The sequence below is a fragment of the Felis catus genome, chromosome C2 (assembly GCF_018350175.1).
Source record: "Felis catus isolate Fca126 chromosome C2, F.catus_Fca126_mat1.0, whole genome shotgun sequence".
Classification (NCBI taxonomy): Eukaryota; Metazoa; Chordata; class Mammalia; order Carnivora; family Felidae; genus Felis; species Felis catus.
The window spans coordinates 9,041,147-9,062,551 of record NC_058376.1 but is presented as its reverse complement, the minus strand read 5'-3'; the positions used below and the strand labels follow the sequence as shown (position 1 = coordinate 9,062,551).

Genomic DNA, 21,405 nt, shown 5'->3' with positions numbered 1-21,405 from the left:
GTGGGGTGTGAGAGACAGGTGTCAAACATAGCCCCAAGGTTTCTGCTTGGGCAGCTGAAGAATGGAGTTTCCACTTATTGAGAAGGTGAAGACAGTGGGAGGTGGAAGAATCTGGGTTTGGAGGGTGATGGGCACAAAAGAGGAGTTTTGTTTTGGACATGTTGAGTTTGGGATAACTGTCACTGCACAGGTGGGGACACCCATGGTTGGATATAGAGGTGTAGAGTTCAGCGAGGAGACTGGACTGGAGAAGGCCATTTGGGACACAACAGCATAGACTTATGATTGAAAGCCATGAGACTGGATGAGAGCTGTAGACAGAAAAGGGGAGGGCCTTGCCAGTGACTCCAGGAATCCTCCAACAGCAGAGATTGGGTGATCAGGAGGACCCAGTCGCATGGGGCACAGGAGTGGCCACAAGGGAAGAGGCAACCCAGAGTGGTGAGTGAAGACAGAGGTCCACACTGGAGAGAGTGAGCCACCATGCCAAGTCCTCAGACAAATCAACTAATATGAGTACTGAGAAGTGATCACTGGATTTAGCAGCATGGAGGAAACTACAGACCCTGGTAGGCACAGTTTTGGTGGAGTGATTGTAATGGGTTCAAGAGAGAATCAGAATGGGGCACATGAGCCCAGAACATTGTTTTAAGGACTTGGACATCAAGTGCCCTCCCAGAGCCCCCCATAAACTTGTTCTTACCATTACAGTCCTCCTCTGGGACCCCAGCCCCTCCTGAGCACTCACTCACTCCACCTCATGTATTAATCCTGGCCAAGAAGTTACTCCACAGGACACTTACATTTTCCCAGATGGCCCCTGAAAACAAATCTCCTGTCCCTGGCCCTAACAAATAACACTTGCGTTGGTAAGAATATGACTGGGTCAGCCCTCGGAGGGAGACCAGTGATACCTTCAGGCATGTGTTTTTAAAACACTTAAGAAGTTTAGAAGTAATTGGGTCAAGTATGAAATTTCAGATTGCACAATTCTTCATAAAGGCAAAGGCCTCGCAGATGAAATAGCGTGTGGTGTTTCTAGCTTAGTCTTCAGACATAATACAAAGGGCCATTTTGTGCTTTTTCTCTGAAGAGTACAGGGCACTATGGGTTACCTTTGCCTGTTCTCAGGACTGGCTACGTCATTTGCAGAAGGCAGTGCAAAATGAAAATGTGGGGCCCCTTGTGCAAAAATCATGAAGAATTCCAAGATGGCGACCACAGTGCATCAAACCAGCATGGGCCTCTCCTGAGGGTGGGTTCCTGTGGGTCCTGTTACAGATGGAGCCAGGAACTGGAGGTTGGGATTTTTCCTTATTTAAACCCATGAGTACATCTAGGTGAGATATTGAAAGGAACAGCAGACACTTTTGCAGTGTTCTGAAGAATAAAAAAATACGGTTTCATATATTTATTTTTTCTTCGTTTAAGTGTAGCCCGCTGTAAGTACTTGCCAAGGAGGAGCCTTTCGAAAACAAAGCTATTGCTGGTCTCCTGTGCCCAAGAGTGGCCTCCGATGGAAACAGACCTGTCGTTCTAAATCTGTTTTCACTTCCCTCTTGTTCCAGGGAAGCTGTTGGTGTGCATGGTGTGGGTGTGCACGTCCCAGAGTTGAAGAGGGAACATCTGCCTCTGGGTGGCTTGCTTCTTCTTGGAGACTCTGCTCCAAGCCCCCAAGCTCTGGCAGGGCCCCCAGCCCCTAGCGAGAAGTGGCCGAGGGTTCTGAGTCCCAGCTACTCCTTGTTCCTTCCAGAGTGCCGCTTCCAGGGTCCTCCACATAGGAGGATCTCGGAGACCAAGCGCTGGGTGCCCTCCCCAAGAACGGCCCCCAGTGGAAAATTCCCGGTGCGTTATTGCCGTTGGCAACCCGGGGCCAAGAACTGTGGCCCTGGCAGCCATCCGTCCCGCAAGCAGAGTGAGGAATATGAAGATTAGCTGAAGGGAGGAATGTTTGAGCTTAAAAGCGCCAAGAATCACCCCTGAACTGGCAAGATTGACTGTCTGCATTTTTAAAAAGACATCGGAAGAAGCCTTGAAAACAGGCTTTTAGACTTCTTGTTCTTCTGTAATGGAAGACAGTCTCTGATAGAAGAGAAAGAGCCTTTTAAGAACAAAAACTGACCTTCAGTTGTATTGATTTTTATCTAAAAACAAAAACAAACACCTAACTGGAAAACAAGTATTTATAGTAACATTTTCATGGTACCAGAGGACGAATCTGTGTTTCTTCCTTTTCTTTACAGATTTCTCTGTAGAGGCTTAAAAAGCATTGATCCCATTATATATGCAGGTAAGTAAAACACGGTCAGCTTAAAAGATTTTTGCAAAGCAGATGGTGCCAGATAAGAATGGAGGCTGGCTTCAGGTCTGAGTAATTTTGAGCAACCAGCTCAGCCTTACGTGACTCACCTGGCTATCTACATCATAACAGCTGCTTCCCAGAGCCGTCTAGAAGATGCTAAGATAATATATGTGAAAACCTGTAAGCCCTGTAAGGACGCCCAACATATGCAAGGCCTGTGCTGCTAAAGATTTATCATCATGATGGATGAATCCATTCCCGAGTCCATCGAAGCTGCGACCCCAGCACCCGGGCTGAGCCCAGACCTGGCGCTGAGTCGCTGGAGAATGGAACCACGGGGCTCTTCTCCGGTTTCCCAAGACTTCACAACTAAACCGAGCGATTAAGAGGTTTTGGACCTTGGAAACTGCAGGAATTAAATCTCTTGGTGGGAATGTGCAACCAAAAAAGCCAGTGTCCTGAGTGACTCCACGGTTTGGGGACCCTGTCAGGGCACTAATCCCGGATCCCTTTCTACTTTGCCTGTGGCCCTCCCAGCAGGCCTCGGGAAGACCGCCCATCCCGGGAAGACCATGGCAGCTGTTGGGGGTGTGGGGTTCAAGGTAGTTGAAGGATTAAGTCAGGGGTCAGATTGCATGGAATTTCCCCTGTTTTACCCTTATTAAGAGAGATCTATACCTTCCCTTCCCCTTCTCCCATGCCAGTGTGTGTGTGAGCTGGTGGGAGGGGTGAGGGCCGTGGGGAGGATAAGGCTCCCACGTCTGGAAACTGAGTGCCCCGCCTGGCCCTCTTCGCAGGAGAAGCAAGCCTGTCACAGTGCAAAGGGTCAGTGACAGCGAGCTCAAGCTGACACCGCTTTGAAACACTCAACAGATTTAGCCCTAGACCCGGCAGGCAATGAAAGAGTTCTTCCCAAACACTCAGGGACGGGATCTTGTCCTTTCTGGCTCACTAGGAACCCAGCTGCCCTCACAGTCGGCTGCTGGGCTCCCCAGGGGTCCCCGGCCCACTGCAGCTGCCCTTTTGAAGGGGGGACGTTGACTGTGTCACCTGGAGAACCCTTGCCTGCCCATAGCTCTGGTAGGCGGGGGCCTCACAGCCCCGAGACACATGACTGTCAACCCCAAACCCTCCCGGCTCAGAGCCTCACCCCAAACTCACATGTCTTTGCGTCCCATCCACTTCATGGGGTCCCTCGCCAGTGGGGCTGCTCTGGACCCTGGCTGGGGCGCAGCCTGTGTGACACAGGACTCTGCAGGGACGCTGCCGCCCTCCTGTCCTCCCTCTCCCTCCAGCTGGAAGCTTCAAAGCCAGAGTATTTGAGAGAAAAGTGCTACCTTGCTCTTTGAGAAGGGCTTGTGTGGGCACGTGTGTCATTGGTTGAATGGTTCACTGCCCCGTGCACGATGTGAGGCAGCTGGGCCAAGGCGGACATTCAGGACCAACCAGAAATGTCATTTCTGTACTTTGGAAAAATGCCCGATACACATAGTCATCTCCCTAAAACACCCTCCGGTCACTCTCTGGGGCTAGTGAGATAAAGCCTTGACTGCCAAGCCCGGCACGGAGAGCCGCCCACTGTCAGCCCAGCCTGCCTGCCCACACTCCCTGCACTGGGCCCACTGACGGCACACCCCTCCCCTGTATCCTTACTCACGGGTCCCCGGGAAACGGCCTGATTCCCGCCGAGGATCACCTCCTGTTACCCTGTCCACCCATCCTGCTCTGGGCCGGTCACCTGGCAGTTGTCCCCACACTGCTTGGGACTTTGATCATATTGAGCAACTCAAGGGTTTCTCAACTTGCAGGCTGCTATGCTCTGGTTGCAAATCACTGAATTTTGACCAAGGTGCAACTGTGTTTGTTTGTTTGTTTTTTTCCGGGTACAATGGCAGATATGGGCCATTAGGAGAGTCTGTTGGTAGAGTATGGAGCTGGGTGGGCCATGGGGCACTGCATGGAAGGAGGGACGATGTGCCGTGATTTGGAGATAAGGGACAAGGTGAAATGTGAAGCCAGTGCCAAAAGAAGAAGGTGGCTTTCTTGGGATGTACAGGGAGTTTGCCTGGAGAGCCCAGTGGGGCTGGGCATAGTTCTAAAAGTTAGGACAGCACCCAAGGGTGGCCGAGGGAACCGCACTGTGCTGGGAATGCCTCCAGCCTCTCCAGGTGTGCTGCTGGTCATTCTCAGGTACAGAATTGCCGAGAACCACCATTTAACCTGATTCCTGTGTCTGTCCCTTTCTCATTGATTCCATCGTGACGGTCCAAGGGCAGGGACTTGGGCTTCTGTATTCCTTTAGCGGCACCCCTCAATCTGTGTGGCTTTGGGTGGTGCTTAAGGACAGTGAAGGGGGCACCTGGATGGCTCAGTCCAACTCTTGGTTTTGGCTCAGGTCATGATCTCACAGTTGTGAGTTCGAGCCCTATGTTGGACTGTGTGCTGGCAGTATGGAACCTGCTTGGGATTCTCTCTCCCTCTCTCTCTGCACCTCCGCCCCCACCACCACTCATGCTCTCTCTCTCTCTCTCAAAATAAATAAATTTAAAAACATTAAAAAAAAAAAAAGATGAAGGAACTCAGCCGTGGGCAAATGGCCCTGAGTGTGGACCAGAAACCTAATCCCTATGTCCCTGGCAATGGGACGGTGATGGCAGAGAGGGTGTCCCTTGGAAGTGCTGGGAGCTTGGAGTGGTTTAGAAATGTCTGTTAGATATGACTGATTGAGGATTGACCCACAACCCAAATCCACGAAGCTTTTTAATCTCTTCTCCAAAAGTAACCGTTGTAAACAAAATCTTTAGTTGAGAGGCATTCATAGGTTCAGAGCCTCTTGTGTTTAGTAAATATCATCTGTAGTAAAATGCACCTGCATGATCTATAATTTTAGGCAGGGAGTTTGGGGGAGTGATTTTTGGACTTTTGTCTTTGGGGAAGATTTGGCAACTGCCTTTGATTTCTTGGCACTGATTATGTATTTTTGGGAAATTCTGCAAAGAGAGAGAAAATGCACACCCCAAATTGTTTCAAAAGATTATAGTATTTTTATAAATACTACATGTAACCATCAACAGAATGGACATTATGTTATGTTTTATAGACTTTAATTAAACCTTTATTAATCTTTATTTTCTCTGGAACAGTTCATTCCTGTTCTGGGCTGAAGTGTGAAAGCTCCCAGACCCATGGCCCTGGCCTGTGGCTCCTGATGGACGAATGAACCTTTTCTGGGCCAGAGGGCAAAGTTACAGGTTCACTGTGTGACTCAATCTGTGTATAAATGTATCGATTCATTTTTTTCATTCATTAAATATTTATTGAACTCCAGCACATGTCAGCAACAGGGTGCTTGGTGAGCAAGACAGACGCTACTCCTGCCCCTCAGAGTGTGGGGGGTCACAGGCACGCAGAGCCAGCTGCACCAGGGACAGTTGGCAGGCAGGGAGGTTAGGCTTGGGGGCTCCAGCCCTCCTCTCCCACCCACGACCCTCATCCTCGTTTCTTCGACGTGCCATCAAAGTCCACTTTTGGGTCCCTTTTTTAAAGCTCTCAGGTGCAAATGACTCATTATGGCTTAACATTTTATCACACCCGGGAGGTATTTTTAAATATAAGGTATAAAGATTTAATAGTGAAATTTCAAACACCAATCAGGATGCAAAGGAGAACTGGGCAAAAGAAGTCTTCAGCATTTTCCTAACATCCTTAAAATCATTCCATTGAGTTAGGGTGACCTCTGTCCTTGTGGATATGATAGAAGCCAGTAGATACTTCACATTAGATGAATGGATGCATGGATGGATGGATGGATGGATGGATGGATGGATGGATGGATAGATGGATGGATGGATGGAAGGATGGATAAGTGGATGGATGATGGATGGATGGATGGATGGATGGATGGATAGGTAGATGGATGGATGGATAGATGGATGGATAGGTGGATGGAGGAATGGATGGATGGATAGATGGATGGATGGGCAGATGGATGGATGATGAATAGATAGATGGATGGATGGATGGATGGATGGACAGATGGATGGATAGGTGGATGGATGAGGGATGGATGGATAGATGGATGGATGGATGGAGGGATGGATGGAGGGATGGATGGAGGGATGGATGGATGATGGAGGGATGGATAGATGGGTGGATGGGCAGATGAATATATCACCTTTATTCTGCTCTCAATTGGTCTTTGAAGCTTGATTCATTTTTTGATTCCTCATAGAGCTGGGCTAAGGTCTGACACACATTAGGAAGTTGGTAAAAAGTTTGTTGAGTGAACAATTTAATGAAAGGGAAGCTATATATGCAGTAGGCCTGTGGTTTGGGGTTCGGGCTCCTTTTGGGTCTGCAGTTAGCAGACTCTCAGCTCTCTTCCTGGGGGTAAAGGCCATTGCAAAACTTGACCTTGCTAAATTTATTGACAGCATATCTAGTCAAAGCCACTAGACTCCAGTGGAAACCATTGTTCTAGGTTTCACGTTAACTTGACAGAGGCCTGACTTTGGTGGATTCCTCTTATCAGTAATAATGATAATAAAATGATGCCAAACACTAACATAGCACCCACTGTGTGCTACATGTGATTTTAAGCACATTACATATATTTACTAACTTAACCCTCAAAATAGCCCTTTGCTTTACAAGGCACTACTATTAATACCATTTAATGGTTGGAGAAATGGAGGCTTCAAGGAGATAAATGACCTGTCCAATGTCATCCAGCTTTAAGTAGCAGAGGCAAGACTTGAACCCAGGCAGACTGGCCTTAGTATCTGGGCTCATATCCCCATATATATAAATCACATCTCCAAAACGTGCTGGCAGCTGCTGGGCTCCTGTTGCACAAGGAGAGTTTTTGTCACTCTTTCACAGAGAGGGCTCTCGTGGGTGCCAGGTTGCTATGGTCCTGGTTTGGGGTCCTTTTGGGGTCCTGGCATTGACCATGGTGTTATCTACAGAGGAGCAGGCTTGGTGGAGGAAGCTCCTTCCCTGCCTGCTTTTTTTTTTTTTTTTTTTTTTTGAGAAAGAGAGAGAGAGAGAGAGAGAGAGAGACAGCGTGAGTGGGGGAGGGGCAGAGAGAGAGATGGAGACACAGAATCTGAAGCAGGCTCCAGGGTCTGAGCTGTCGGCACAGAGCCCAACGCGGGGCTTGAACTCACACCCCGTGAGATCATGACCTGAACTGAAGTCAGAGGCTCAACCAAGTGAGCTACCCAGGCACCCCCCACCCCACCACCCCTGTTTATGCTTTTATCCTGGAAGACTAGGTAGATCTTAGTTCAAGCTGGGCTTCTCTGATGTTGTCTGAACATAAATATTTTGGCTAATGCTGGCCACTTGGTGTGAAATGAGAAGTTTCTGAAATTTAAACAACACATCTGTGAGACATGACCTCACTTTTTTTTTTTCTATCTGGTGCCCATAATTTAGCTGTCAGCAATCTCAGCAACACACATATCAGCATGATCCTGTATGTGCTAATTGGTCTTTCATACTCTGGACACAGGAAGATTTAACCTTTCGGACGAAATAGATACTAGTAACTTCATAATCAGAGTGCCCAGAGATTACCTGATATGTGACAACCAAAGAATTATGTCTTAAATATTAAGAGATCACCAGAATTGAAATTGGAAACTCAAACAGATATCTGTACATCCATGTTTATAGCGGCATTATTCGCAGTAGCCTAAAGGTGGAAACAATCCAGATGTCCAATGATGGATGCATGGATAAGCAAAATGAGGTCTATCCATGCAGTAGAGTACTATTTATAAGCCTTAGGAAGAAAGGAAATTTGGACACACGCTACCACACGAACCTTGAAGACGTTATGCTGAGTGAAATAAGACAGTCATGAGGTCAAATATTATGTGATTCTACTTATCTAAGGTCCCTAAAGGAGTCCAATTCATAGAGACCGAAAGTAGAAAAGTGTTTTCCAGGGGCAGGGGAGGGGGGATAGAGAGTCAGAGTTTAATGGGGACAGATTTCCTTTTGGGAGGAGGAACAAGTTCTGCAGATGGATGGTGGTGATGGCTGTACAATGCGAATGTATTTAATGCCATAAACTATACAATGAAAAGTGATTAAAATGGTAAGTTTTATGTTACCTGTATTTTACCACAATGAAAGACACACACACACGCACACTCACAAATTGTGTGTCCTATATTAGCCATTCTGAGTGGGACCGCCCCATCCATTGTGCTCGCAGTAGTTCTTTAGTTTACGTGCAAGGAGTTTCTTTGGAATAAATATTCTCAGACATTAACCCAAACAACAACTTTCCTCTTGTCTCTGTTCTAGATAGTGCTGAGAGCCAAATGCCCAAAGCCTGACCCTGGTCCACCTGGGAGGACCAAGGACTATCAGAGGCTTTAGTGGCCTCCCTGCAGTGAGCCCTCCTGGCCTCAAGGGTGCGCTGTGGGAAGTTCCTACTCAGCCAGGTGCCGGCAGCTGGGCCACCGCAGAGGCAGCAGCCATGCAGCCCCATTGTGGGACCTGCGAAGCATCAGCTGGGGCCTGCGAAGACCGTCAGGTCATCCACTTGCCATTCTAGACTCGCCCACCCTGGATTCCTCCTAATTGCTACCCCCTCATGGTGCAGAAAGTCGGCTGATGCTGGTGTCACACCTCCGGGTTTCCTGCGCCTTCTAATTTACCAAGGGCTTGCACACAGACTATCATCTCATCATACAGACGACTCTGTGAGTCATCCGTTATCAAGTCTAGGCATCTTGTCCAGTCCTTACAGCTGATCACAGAAAAATCTGGGCCTCTGACCCAAGCTCAAGTTCCTTCCTCCCTAGGCTGCCCGCCCAGGGTCACCAGCCCTCCCTCAAGCCGTCAGAAAAGGCAGCGGTGACGAGCAAGTGGGTTCCGGGTGGAGGTCTGCAGGCGGGCACTGAACGCTCCATCAAGATTTGGTGAGTGAACAAGGGTGGGTCTCCAGCACGATTTTCAGAAAAGCTTTGCTCTCCAGTTCCATTCCTGGCTTACGTCCAGCGCAGCTGAGCGACCAGCATGGCTTTGCTGGGTCCTAGCTTCAAACGCTTTTAGAATATCTCATTTGCCACAGATCAGGCAGCATGTGGATGAGAAAGTCAGGCTCTCAGGATACATTCAGACACCATCAGGCCCTTTACCAAAGGGAGAGGAATACTCTGAATATTCAGTTTGAGAAGTACGGAGCGACGTGTGCTTATGCCCTGATGGACTTGCCTCACAATCTCCTTTCTAGAGTTTGTGCCCTAAAACAAGACACTTTAATCTCCACCTTTAGCTCAAGAATCTCCCTTCTTTGACCAGGGGCCTCTTCCATAAAGAGGTTAACCAGAAAATAAGAAAGAACGCACAAAGCTTGCAAAACCAGAGCAGCGAGGAATGTAATATGTTTCAGAAAGTCAACGAAAATAAGAAAGGAGCCCGATGTCAAACTTAACACCATCATTTTAATTTCCAAGTGCTTTTGGGTTTTTTCATGTTGGTTTCATGGAAATTTATGTTTGCGGAGAGCACTGTATTTGCTACAGGATCTTTCTGTGTTCATTTAGCCCGGTAATAAAAACCATCTGCCCGAAATCCTTTTTGGAACAAGAAAGGGTATAAACAAATAAGCAAAGGGGCATAAATGACCAGGGGAAGGGCTGTTCCAGAAGCAGGAGTGTGGGTGAGCCTGGAGCAAATGCCACAGGCCAGTGTTTGCAGGCGCTGTTACCTTCGGAAGGTATGTGTAAGGCTATTATGAAAACCCACACAGCTTGCACATAAATATGGTACATTTTGGCAGAATGGGGCAGGATGAACAGGCGCCTTTCTCTTCCCGAGCACCTAATCTGCTTGGGGTTTTGCCACCAGAGTGAGAACAATATTAGGAAGCATTGACCCATGAGACCCTGTAGTGTTGAATACTGCTCCCCTGGCCCCAAAACTTACGTCCACCTGGAACCTTATTTGTGACTTTATTTGGAAGCAAGGTTTTGTAGATGTAATTAAGTTAAGATGAGGTCATAGGGCACCTGGGTGGCTCAGTGAAGCGTCCCAGTCTTGATTTTGGCTCAGGTCATGATCTCATGGTTGTGGGATCGAGCCCCATGTCGGCCTCCGTGCTGAGTATAGAGCCTGCTTGAGATTCTCTCCCTCCCTCTCTCTGCCTCTCCCCTGCTAATGCACACGCTCTATCTCAAAAAAAAAAAAAAAAAAAAAAAAGAGGTCATACTGGATTAGGGTGGGCCCTAAATCTATTGGTTAGTGTCCCTATAAGAGAAGAGAAACACAGGAGAGAAGAGGGCCATGTCAAGACGAGGCAGAGATTGGGGTGATTCCATCACGAACCAAGGAACACCACTGGGTGCCAAGAGACCCCAGAGGCTGAAAGAGCTAAGAAAGGATCCTTCCCTGTGGCTCTTGGCACCTTCAGGGAGCATGGCCCTGATGACACCTGGATTTTGGACTTCTGGCCTCCAGAACTGTGAGAGAATCAAGCTCTGTTGTTTTGGGCCTCCTGGTTTGTGGCGATTTATTATGGCAGTCGCAGAAAATGCGTACAACCCCCACTTCAGGCTGGGAGCTGTTTAGACTGGGAGAGGTGGGGCATATTAGAACCCGGGAGAACTTGGTCAAAGTCTTGGCCCTTAAGTAAGGAGCTGAGAAGCAGGAAGAACTGACCTTGAAAGAATACCTATTGAGCCAGTTTTTTTTTTGGTAGCTGGTCTGTTTTTCTGCTGCCTGAGAGGAGATCACTGGATGGCCACTTAGATGCTCCTGGGTCCAAGGATGAAAGAAGCAAGCCCTAGAGAGAGCAGTTGATGAGAGGCTCTGCCCTACCCTCCTGGTCTCAGGGCGAGCTCCACAGAGAGGTGGCACATCGTAGGAGTCCCAGCTGAATTGGGATTCTGTGGGTAGCGAGGGCTGCTCTGCCGGCTGCTCTGGAAGGCAGGGCGTGGAGAAGAAATAGCAAGAAGGACTAGGTTTCTGGCTTGTGATATTCAATATAGGTGTTTATGTTCTCAGAAAGACAGTGTTCGTGAAAGCCAGGCATTGATTGGCAAGAGATAATTTTCAAAATTCCTTTAGCTCCTATTACCATATAAAGATCTGGGCCTAGAGATTTGATGCCTGAACTTCTTATAATCTAGAAAACTCAGGACATTGCATATAAGTTTCTGCCCCGAGGAGCAGGGGAAACTCCGTTCTTTCCAGCCCTCGTGGATAAGGAAGGGGAAGCCTGTGGTCACATATGCTTGCCCCCATCTCCCCCACATTGAACGTTCTGGGGACCCCAAAGAAAATGGGCTTTTCTTCTGCTACCTGTTTGAATCCTCGGAGGAGACAACCCCATCCTAACACTGGGGTGCGTGGGTGCTGGGAGTGCAATGTGGTCACAGGAAGGGGGGATGGATGAGCTTGGGTTCAGGATTCCTGGCTCCCTTTGTCTCCTCTGAGGCCTACAGAGGACCCAGGGACCCTCATATGTCCCCAAAGCAGGTATCGCATGTAGCCAAGAGTCTGGCTGGGAGTCAATGGCTGCAAAGAGCCCACCTTGGCCAGGGATAGAGTGGGCATCCCACCAGTCACTGGGGGATCTCCAAAGTGGCTTGGTCACACGTGAGAACGCCCAAGCCTAGTCCTTCAGTTCCTTGTCTTTAGCAAGGACATCAGCTGAATGCCCAGAAGGCAGACCCAGCCCATGCTTCCCTGAGTGGGTAACTATCAGCACGCTCACCAGGACCAATGTGGCTTCTAGGTAGAAGAGGCCAGTGCAGGGACTGGATGGGAGATCTGTCCCTTCCCCATGGGGCCCATGATCTCCCCTGTGTACTAGCTGCCATCTTGGTATGAGCCTAGGAAGGAGAGACCCAGCACTCATGAGAGGTAAACTCATGAGAGGCAAACCGGTGAGGGTTTCCCTCATGAAGCCTGCTCCCCTCAAAGTAATTGTTTCAACAGAAAGGGCGGAGGTAATCCTGATGACAAATAAAAGTCCCCTCTGCTACCCAGGGGACAAGGGCTCAGGAGGAAGAGAACTAAAGAAGCTTCATGGCACCCCCACACTTGAATGGTGGAAGTGACTCTGAGCCCTCACCATCTTGGCATGGAAGAATGACTGTCATGTGCTGAACTGTGACCTCCCCCCCCCCCCATTCTTGTGTTGAGGTCCTAACACCCAGGCCCTCAGAATGTGACTCTATTTGGAGGCAGCGCCTTTATAAAAGTAAAAAAAAGCAAAATGAAGTCATAATGGTGGGCTCTGATCCAATCTGATTGGTGTCCTTATCCGAAAAGGAGAGGAGACACGGAGAGGAGACCCTGTGAAGGCAGAGGCAGAGACCAGAGTGGAGCAGTCGCACCCCAAGGGACACCAAGGTTTGCTGCAATGATCAGGAGCTGGGAGAGGCAGGGAAGCATTCTTCCCTAGAGCCTTCAGAGAGAGCACGGCCCTGCTGACACCTTGATTTTGGACCGTTAGCCTCCAGAACTGTGAGAATATAAATGTCAGTTGTTTTAAACCACCCAATCGGTGGCACTTTGTTACGGCAGCCCTGGGGAACTAAAACACCGTGGCGTCAAGGTCGAGATTTCTGAAGGGCCAAGTTCAATCCAAGTGGATTTAAAAGTCTTTCTCCTGAGGGTGGATTCCTGCAGATTTAGAACCTGGCGGGGAACTCAGGGTCCAGGAGGCGGCAGGGCATCTCCGGGAAGCATCCCTCGCACCTGCTTCCTGGTTTAAGTCATCTGGTCTGGAGCCCTTAGACCAAATGCCCGTCACCCACGCAGGACTCACTCCTGAGGAGCCAGCTGCGGGGGAGGAGGGAACGGAACCTGCAGGGCACAAAGGCTTTCTTGCTTCCCGGAAGGAAGCAGTTCTGAGTCTGTTTTCTTTTCTCTTCCATCGGACTGATCTTCCCTATCTCCAGTAACTTCTACCTTTCAGCAAACTCCAGCAGGCCCGGCGAGAGCAGTGAAAGTACCTAACTTCAAAGCCTTCACATAAATCATCTTCGAGGCCTGCCCCGAGCCCGGGGAAGCCGGAACGAGGCGGAGAAATCACTCCTTATTTCATCGCTGTGTGACGGAGACTTTGTTCCCTCGCACAGGTCACACCTGTCCCCTTAACTGCTGTCACTGGGGTCCCAACCACCTCAAGACACCTGCATGAGCCCCCGTGCAGGGGCTGAGTTATGAGCTGCGCCTCAGATCTGCTACCAGTGACTTCGATGTTATTCCAGGGGTGCGAGGGCTGGGGCGGCCTCGCGGGGGTTGTGGTTTAATTTCCTCTGCCGCTTTCAGGGCAGCCCTGAAGGAAGCCTCTGGAAGTGGTGGTGCTCCCCGGTGGTCAGTCTTTGGTCTCAACACTGGTGGTGACATTGTTGACAAGGAGGGGGTGCCTTTGTGCGCGGGGACAGGTACGAGTGGAGAGAGAAGAAAAAGGGAAATGATAATAATGATGCCTTTTCCCTGGTTCTGGAGGATGAAAAATTGCCCTTTCCTCCTGCACAGAATTTTGTTTTGCGTCTCTTGTCTGGGTTTAGTTATGAAAGACCAGTGGGACAATGGAGGGGAGAAGCTGTTTGTATGGTGGCAGGTTGGTGGAGGAAAATGAGATGTCCAGGGTCAGATTAGATACGTGGATTTAAGTGCAACAAACAGGCTGGGATGCCCTGTGATTGGAGAAGGTTAAGGCTGACAGTGCCGGGGACAGACATGCACATGAGACCGCCCACAGCAAGGTGGGAACACCCCTCGCTGAACCTTGAGCTCCAAGGAAGAGGACCCAACGATCCTCGGTTCCGGATTGGGACCGGGCTTGCTGGGCCCACCTGTGCAAACGGGGGGCTCACAGACCTGAAACTCAACCGGGGCTCTGCTGGCCAAGCCTCCCTCCCTGCCATGGGGTCACGTCATCTTCTCCTAAGTGGCTCCCTCGGGCAGGGACACCTTTTGTAATTTAGCCACCCAGACAGGGGCCTCCTTCTGTTATCCAGTCATCTGGGTGAGACCGCTTTTTAAAAAATTTATTATTATTATTACTATTATTATTATTATGATTTTACCAATTGGTCATGTTGGTGGACACGAGCCACCCTGATATGACAGAAGAGCAATGTTTGGTTGCATTTAGGAAATTTCACTGAGGGAAGGGGACACACAGCGATGATACCAACGAAGGCACGCCGCAAGTGACTTAACACACCGGTCGGGGGAGCCACGGAAGCCCGCCACTCATGGGAAACCAGCCTTGAGAGTTTTTGTGTGAATGGGGCCATTCTGCCCTCAGCCTTCTCCAATTTTGAATTTATAGGGGAAGTCCGGGGCTATAATTTAGTGAGGAAAATGGGGGCATTGTGTTTTCTCTTTGAAACAACCCAATACTTAAGTGGAAAAACAAGACCCGCTCTTAACAATCGTTGGGCACACATTTAATGACCAGAAAAATCCTTTAATTTCCGGAGAAGGCTCAGCAACCTCTCCTAAGCATGTGCCTACTGTGCTACCTGTTTAGGAAATACGTGGAAGAGGAAATAGGAAGATGTGCAGGGGTGGGGGCAGAGGGGGGAGCCCACGGCGGCTGCAGGCTTCCTCCTCGGAGGATTTTGCCTCCTGTTTTCCGTGGATACCGCTGGGGGGCCGGACAGATGCCTGCCCGGCGTCCTGGGGCCGCAGCCCTATCTCTGGGGCCTCTGCCATGGCCTCACCATCCTTCTCTCCCCAGGACCTGTCCTCACCTTCTCCTCTTCCTCAAGCCCCCTGCAATAACTTCCTGGGCCTGCCCGAACAGATGGCCACAAACCGGGTGGCTTCCAACAGCAGAAGCTAATTCCCCCACACTTCAGGAGGCCAGAAGTCCAAGACCAAGGTGTCAGCAGGTTGAGTCTTCATGGGAGCTCAGAGGGAGAGTCTGCCCAGGCCTCTTTTCCCAGATCCTGCTGGTTGCCCACAATCACTGGCGCCCCCTGGCTTGCAGACACATCACCCCAGTCTCTGCTTCTGTCATCATCCCTCTGCGTCTGTGTCTTTTGTCCTCTTCTCAGAAGGACACCAGGCATATTGGATTAAGAGGCCACCTTCCTGGGGTATGATGTCATCCTAACTCTACTAATTACATCTGCCATAGCCCTACTTCCAAATACGGTCACATTCTGAGGTCCTAAGAAGGACACGGATTTGGGGAGGGGACACACTGTTCAACCCAGCACATCCTCATTCTCCACCTACACTGAAGTCCACAGAATTCGGTCCTTGGAATCCCAGGGAATTCATCCATGGAAGCTCCCGGTCTCACGGTTCATCTCTGACAGCTCCTGTCCCAGAAGAAGCCCTTCTCTTAACATTATGCTGCTACTAAGAAACCCATTCCCCCTCTCCCTCTGTCATTAGGATCAAACTCCTCTACCTGCATGATCAACATCCTTCCCCACTGCCCCCCGTGCCTCACCCTACTGTCCCTGTGTGCTCCCACTCACCGCATCTCCAGTCCTGCCCTCCTCTGCCCTCCGGCCACCACGCTCTGGTCCGATGGCCCCTGTCCTCCCTCCTGACAGCTAGCCCTCCCCATCCTCACAGTGAGCTTCCGTCGGCTGTGTCACCACACCGGCACACAGTGGGTCTTAGTTCGTGCTTGGTCCGTTGAGCGGGATTCTCTGACTCGCTCCCAAGCACGTTAGGCTGCACCCACAGCTTCTGTGTCCAGTACCCAGAGGGACGATGTGGAGGTCACTCCTTCCCTGAATCACTCGCTGCCTCTCCCATTCGCTGGTGTCTCTCTCTCACTCACAAGCCGTCGCCCCAGCTAGATTTTAGGCTTTCGAAAGGCTGAGGCCAGGATATATCTGCTTCTGCCCCCACGGCACGATCCAGGGACAGAACACTTAGTAAGTTGTTCCCTTCAAACGTGTATGAATGCAGCCATTTTGCGTTATGGGCCTGGGTTCCTAGAAAGAATTACTCACTAGGGACTGAGTCAGCTGAGGATGTTAACACAGCACGACCGGGGGTAAAATCGAGCTGTTTTATATGCAATTTGAGTTTCTCAAGGTGGACCTGAGGTCTGCCTGTGTTAGCACCTGCACGGTTGCTTGTTCAAAGGCAGGTTCCAGGGCCCCGACCCGGACCCACCGAAGCAGAGTTTCAGGAGGCGGGTGTGGGAATTTGTGTTTTTACGTCAGCTCCAGCCCAATCCAGGTGATTCTTGTGCACGGTAAAGTTGAGAATCACGGATCCAGACCCGTGGGTAACAAATGTGGATTCGAAATACACTGGTGGGGTCAAGGACACACGAGTGGCTTATTAGAGCTCACGGAGCCAGCCGGGGCAAAGCCAGAAACGATTTACTGCTTTCTGGGTGACCAGCGGCTTCGAGGACTGCCATGGTCTCCTGGTGCAGAGGGATAGCCTCACAGAATCAGGTGGCTGGTGGGGAGAAACTGGGGGGTCTCCTGAGTGACCCCACGGGCAGTGCCGGGCTGCCCCAGCTGCAGACAGAGCCTACGTGTCTTCCCATGCTGGTCTCCCCCGAGGCGGAGAATTAGAGCATGCTGTTCATTTATAATGTTTGCTTTGCTTTTGGAAACACCTCAGGGCAACTCGGGATAGGTTTCCACAGCGGTGTTTGACTTGGCTTAGTTGCAAAGTTCCCCCTTTTTAGTCTATTTATTGCAAGTTAGCACACGGCCCCGTATCCAGGAGTCCGACACCGGGTCTGACAGAAGCCGAGGGCAGGCAAATGAAAGGAAATGGTGGGAGGGCTGAATCGCGTCCCCCACCCACCTTCCTGGCTGAGAGCTCAGCTGAGGTCCGACCTGTTACTGCGGCCTAAGGCGCCTCGGGACGGAGTGACGCGTCCAGCCACTGCCCGCCCTACAACAGGGTCTGAAGGATCCTTTTCCAAGATGGAGATATAGTCCATCTTTCAACTACCTTTTGTTTTGTTTTGTTTTAAAACAACTACCTTTCAATAGTAAATTGCTGGTCCTCTTGATGTTTACTTTCAAGTTTCAAATAGATGCCATATTACATTTTCATAATAACCTAATGGCCATCACTGTGCCGTCTCATTTACATCGTTTCATTTAATCCGCATAAAACTCTATGTAGTCGGCATCATTAGATCCCATTTAATAGTGAGAAAACAGGGGTGCCTGGGTGGCTCAGTCGGTTAAGCGTCGACTTCGGCTCAGGTCGTGATCTCGCGGTTTGTGAGTTTGAGCCCCGCGTCCGGCTCTGTTGCTGACAGCTCGGAGCCCGGAGCCTGCTTCCGATTCTGTGTCTCTCTCTCCCTCTGCCCCTCCCCCGCTCATACTCTGTCTCTCTCTGTCTTTCAATAATAAATAAACGTTAAAAAAAATTTAATAATGAGAAGACAAATTCAGAGACGTTAAGTGAGTGGCCCAACATGACCCAGCTCATAAATGGGGACCGGGGCTTGCAACTCAGCTCCATGTTTTCTCAGCACCATGAGCCCTCTCGGTCTGCTGATGACCTACCCCAGGCTGAGCCTTGTCTCTTGCCTGGAAGAAGGCAAAAAACCAAGTCTGGCTGAGGGCTGAAAGACTTGCATTATCCTCCTAGTTTGTGTTAGCAAAATGAAAAGTGAGGAAATGCACTCATTCACACTGACATGTCTGCAGAGAGCTTCTGTTCACATATTTCTTTCCATAAACCTGAGAAGCACGACTGAGAGTCACTAGTGTGAGTGGCAGAAACAGCTTAAGATCCAATCAGAACATAATCAGCACCTTTGGGATATGGCCACTGTCATCTGACCCACGAAGCGTCATGCTCAAAGGTGTGGGGGTCGGGTGGAATTTGGGACGTTTGGAATCTGAGACATTCGTCTCTAGGCTGAGACCGGCGAGCTGAACTGGGGACCTACGCACTTGAGGTAATGGGCCCAAGCACCCCACATTTCCCACTCGAATGTCCCTTTCATGCGGCTTCCCTCCCATATTTCCTGCACCAAGGGCATGGGCGCAGCCCTCCTGCCCTGTACCCAAGGGTGGCCATTGCGGTCCATCGCAACTGCAGGCTCTCTCAGTCTCTCTGAGCAGCAGCCTGGGCCTGAATTAGAGGACCCGTGGTTCTCTCAATATAAGGGACACATGGCAGGCTCCCAGCCAGTCCCTGGTCCTGGGTCAGGGTGGCTTTTCATGGAATGAGGAAGATTGAAATGAGAATAGTTTAGGATTTGGTTACTCGGCCATGAAGGAACACTGGATAGAAAAGAGTTCTCTGAATTTAAAAAGCCCAGTGATTGATGAAGTCCAAAGACCCCAAAAGGGGCTCAACTTTTGTTTTTGGTTTTTTTTTAGTCTGAGAGAGAGAGGGAGAGAGTCTCAAGAGGACTCCACACTCAGCACAGAGCTAGATCCGGGGCTCAATCCCATGACCCTGGGATCATGACCTGAGCCAAAATCAAGAGTTGGGTGCTCGACCCGGGCACCACTTGGCACCCCTCAGCTATTATTTAAACATGAATTGCATGCCTGGACCTTGTACAGCACAGTTTAGAGAGTCTGAACCAGACAAGCTGGAAGGGCTTAATGGTACTGCTCTGCCTTAAATATGCAGAAAAACACCATCGTTTGATTCTCCTATTGAGCTAAAAGCAGTAAGAATAAACCACCATGAGCCACAGTACTTACTATTCGATCAGCTGCCCATTTTGTGTTCCGTGTTTACACATGTGAATTCTAGAAGCCACAATAGTTGAAGCTGGTGCTGTTATCCCCAGTTTGCGTAGTGGGGAACAATAGATTTGGCGAATTCGGTAACTTGCACAAAATTACAAAGTTAGCAAGTGGTAAGGCCCAGAAATGAACGGGGTCCTTTCTTCTTGACACTGTCTCCCATGAACTATTCTTCTTCTCCCCACTGTAGTCTCACGCGGTATCACATTCTACTGCTCCACTAGCCAGGTCAAGAGCAGTTACGCCATCTTTGTAATATGCTGGGGGGTCAGCCCCGGAATTAGCAGGGTTCCACTCCCAGCCAAGAAAAGAATATTCCAAGGAAATGATACCTTAGATTTTTTTTTTTTTTGCCTTAGTGGATAGACATTACGTGAGAGGGTTACGGTATGTTAAAGATATATTACTGTGACGTCTTGTAAATTTTATAGCCACCGTTTTACACTTCATTGACATTCCTGATCTTATTGTGGTGTTCACTTCAAATAATGTTGCACAGATGAATGTGTAAGAATCAAATGCAAGTTGTACGTTATTTGATGATGCACTAAATGATGATATCTTTAGGAATGAATTTTTTCTTGAGTATCGTGGTTTTAATGTTATTCATGATTGCTTTAATAAGTAGTTTCTTTGCCTTCATAATTATAATAGTTATAAGAAACATGAGTTGTTTAGTTTTTGTTTATAAAACAAAATACTGAACATTTCTTGACTATTAAAAAATCTATACAATGTCAGAGACATCTGACTTGAATGAATAAAGGAAAAGGTTCTCAGTCTGGGCAACACATTTAAAGGCTTGGGAAGCTTTTAAAATTCTTAACTCTAGAGCAATTAGGTCAGGTCTCTGAGAAGCGTGCTCTGCCTAGTTATAATTTAGAAAATTCTGCAGGTGATTCCAACATGTAGCCAGTGTTGAGAACTACTGGGTCTAGACAATAATGGATTTTTAAATTTATGAAGTTAGAATATCAATGCATTAGTGTAACATAAAGGATAAAGACCTACATTATGCATTAAAATGAATAGTTTTGAATATAATACATGCAATAAGTCTGTAAGTTACAGATACAATTCAATATTCAATAAATATTACTGAAAGAATGAACATCCTACAAAGTTTCATATCGAAAATCCTATTTTGACAAAACAAAGATAATTGTAAGAAGTTATCGGTGAGACAGAAACATTTTTAATTAAACCCTAATACGTCATATATTATGAGCTACACTCCCAGTTTCAAAAAAGTTCAAAACAGGGAAAAATCTGTTTTATAATTGATGAAATGCAGTGCAGTGCATATTATTAGTGTCCACTAGATGCCGCTGTAATCTGCTACTTCAGGTTTCAAAGGCAATCTAAAAACCAATGTTCTCCAAGTACCTAAAATTGTAATAATCCACCTCTTTTGAAGACAAAAGACTTAAAAGTCTCATATTCTGAGGAGCTGCTGCTCACTACGTCCCTTGTATTAAGACCTAACCAAAGTATATCCCAAGGTGTAAAATTATGTAAAATGTGAATTGAAAAGTTTGAAAGGCTTGAAAGAAAAAGTGCTATTGCTTCCCTTGGATCCACACCCCTAGATTTCACATTTCTCTTGTTTGTAGTGGGTTATAGAGAAGAGACAGTAATAGGAAGGCTGGTGTTTGACTTAAATCAAGGAAAAAGTAAAATCTAAAGGACAGAAAACAATGTCTTCTCATGAAGGCGGCAGATCATGGCACCTTGTGCATATGAGTTATTTCTTGCCACCACCAGAAAGGTCGGGGGAAAGGGGGGAGGAGCCAGGGTCAACGGGACTGGGCCTCAAGCTTAAACCCAAGCCCAGTGTAAGCCCTGGGAATTAAACCAAGGCCTCCACGGATGAAAACCTGGATGAATCCCCCTATTGGGTGAGAATCACTCTCCCAGCAAAATAATAGAGGCTTTGGGTCAAAAGGAAGCTTGCAAAAGCTTCTGGAAAAGTGCATAGAGTACTGCTGCTCAAACTGTTCCAGATCTCCAATGAGATGAGAACAGAAATTGAGATTCAGCATTTCAAAATACTTTTATAGCAAAATAACAAAGTCATTTTTATGTCTGTGAAATGTAATAGAAAGAAACTGAACTCATATTTTGTATGTATTTTTGATTTCATTTTTCTAGTAATTCAGTATATCTAGTATTCTACCAAAGTACTGGTCCGTAACACATTGGAAAGTATTAAAAAACAGTCTTTCACCCCAAATAGCTTGCGAAGGACTGCAGAAAGCCCCCCTGAGCTGTAGCGGGAGGGGGACCCCAGGACAACCACCCTATTAAACTCCTGACTAATTTTCTAGTGGACAACATAGGTCAAAAAGGGCTGAAGAACAGGCACTTTGATTGTGAGACACAGAATGACTGGAGGGGTAAAAAGAA

The 21,405-nt window shown here is 48.4% G+C and overlaps 1 protein-coding gene across 5 annotated transcripts in view; it reads right to left on the bottom strand.

Moving 5' to 3' along the window:
* Nucleotides 1-21,405, bottom strand: part of CLDN14 (claudin 14) — a 57,547-nt gene that overhangs the window by 8,467 nt on the left and 27,675 nt on the right. The window contains exon 1 of one of the 5 annotated variants that reach the window (XM_045036633.1): nucleotides 3,956-4,073. The exons of 1 other annotated variant lie outside the window; for it this stretch is intronic. Coding sequence is in view for 1 of the 4 variants with exons in the window: in XM_019839394.3 (XP_019694953.1) it covers nucleotides 3,640-3,679 (40 nt within the window). In the remaining 3 variants the exon portion in view is untranslated. 3 more of the 5 variants (XM_045036632.1, XM_019839394.3, XM_003991439.4) reach the window with 3 other exon arrangements.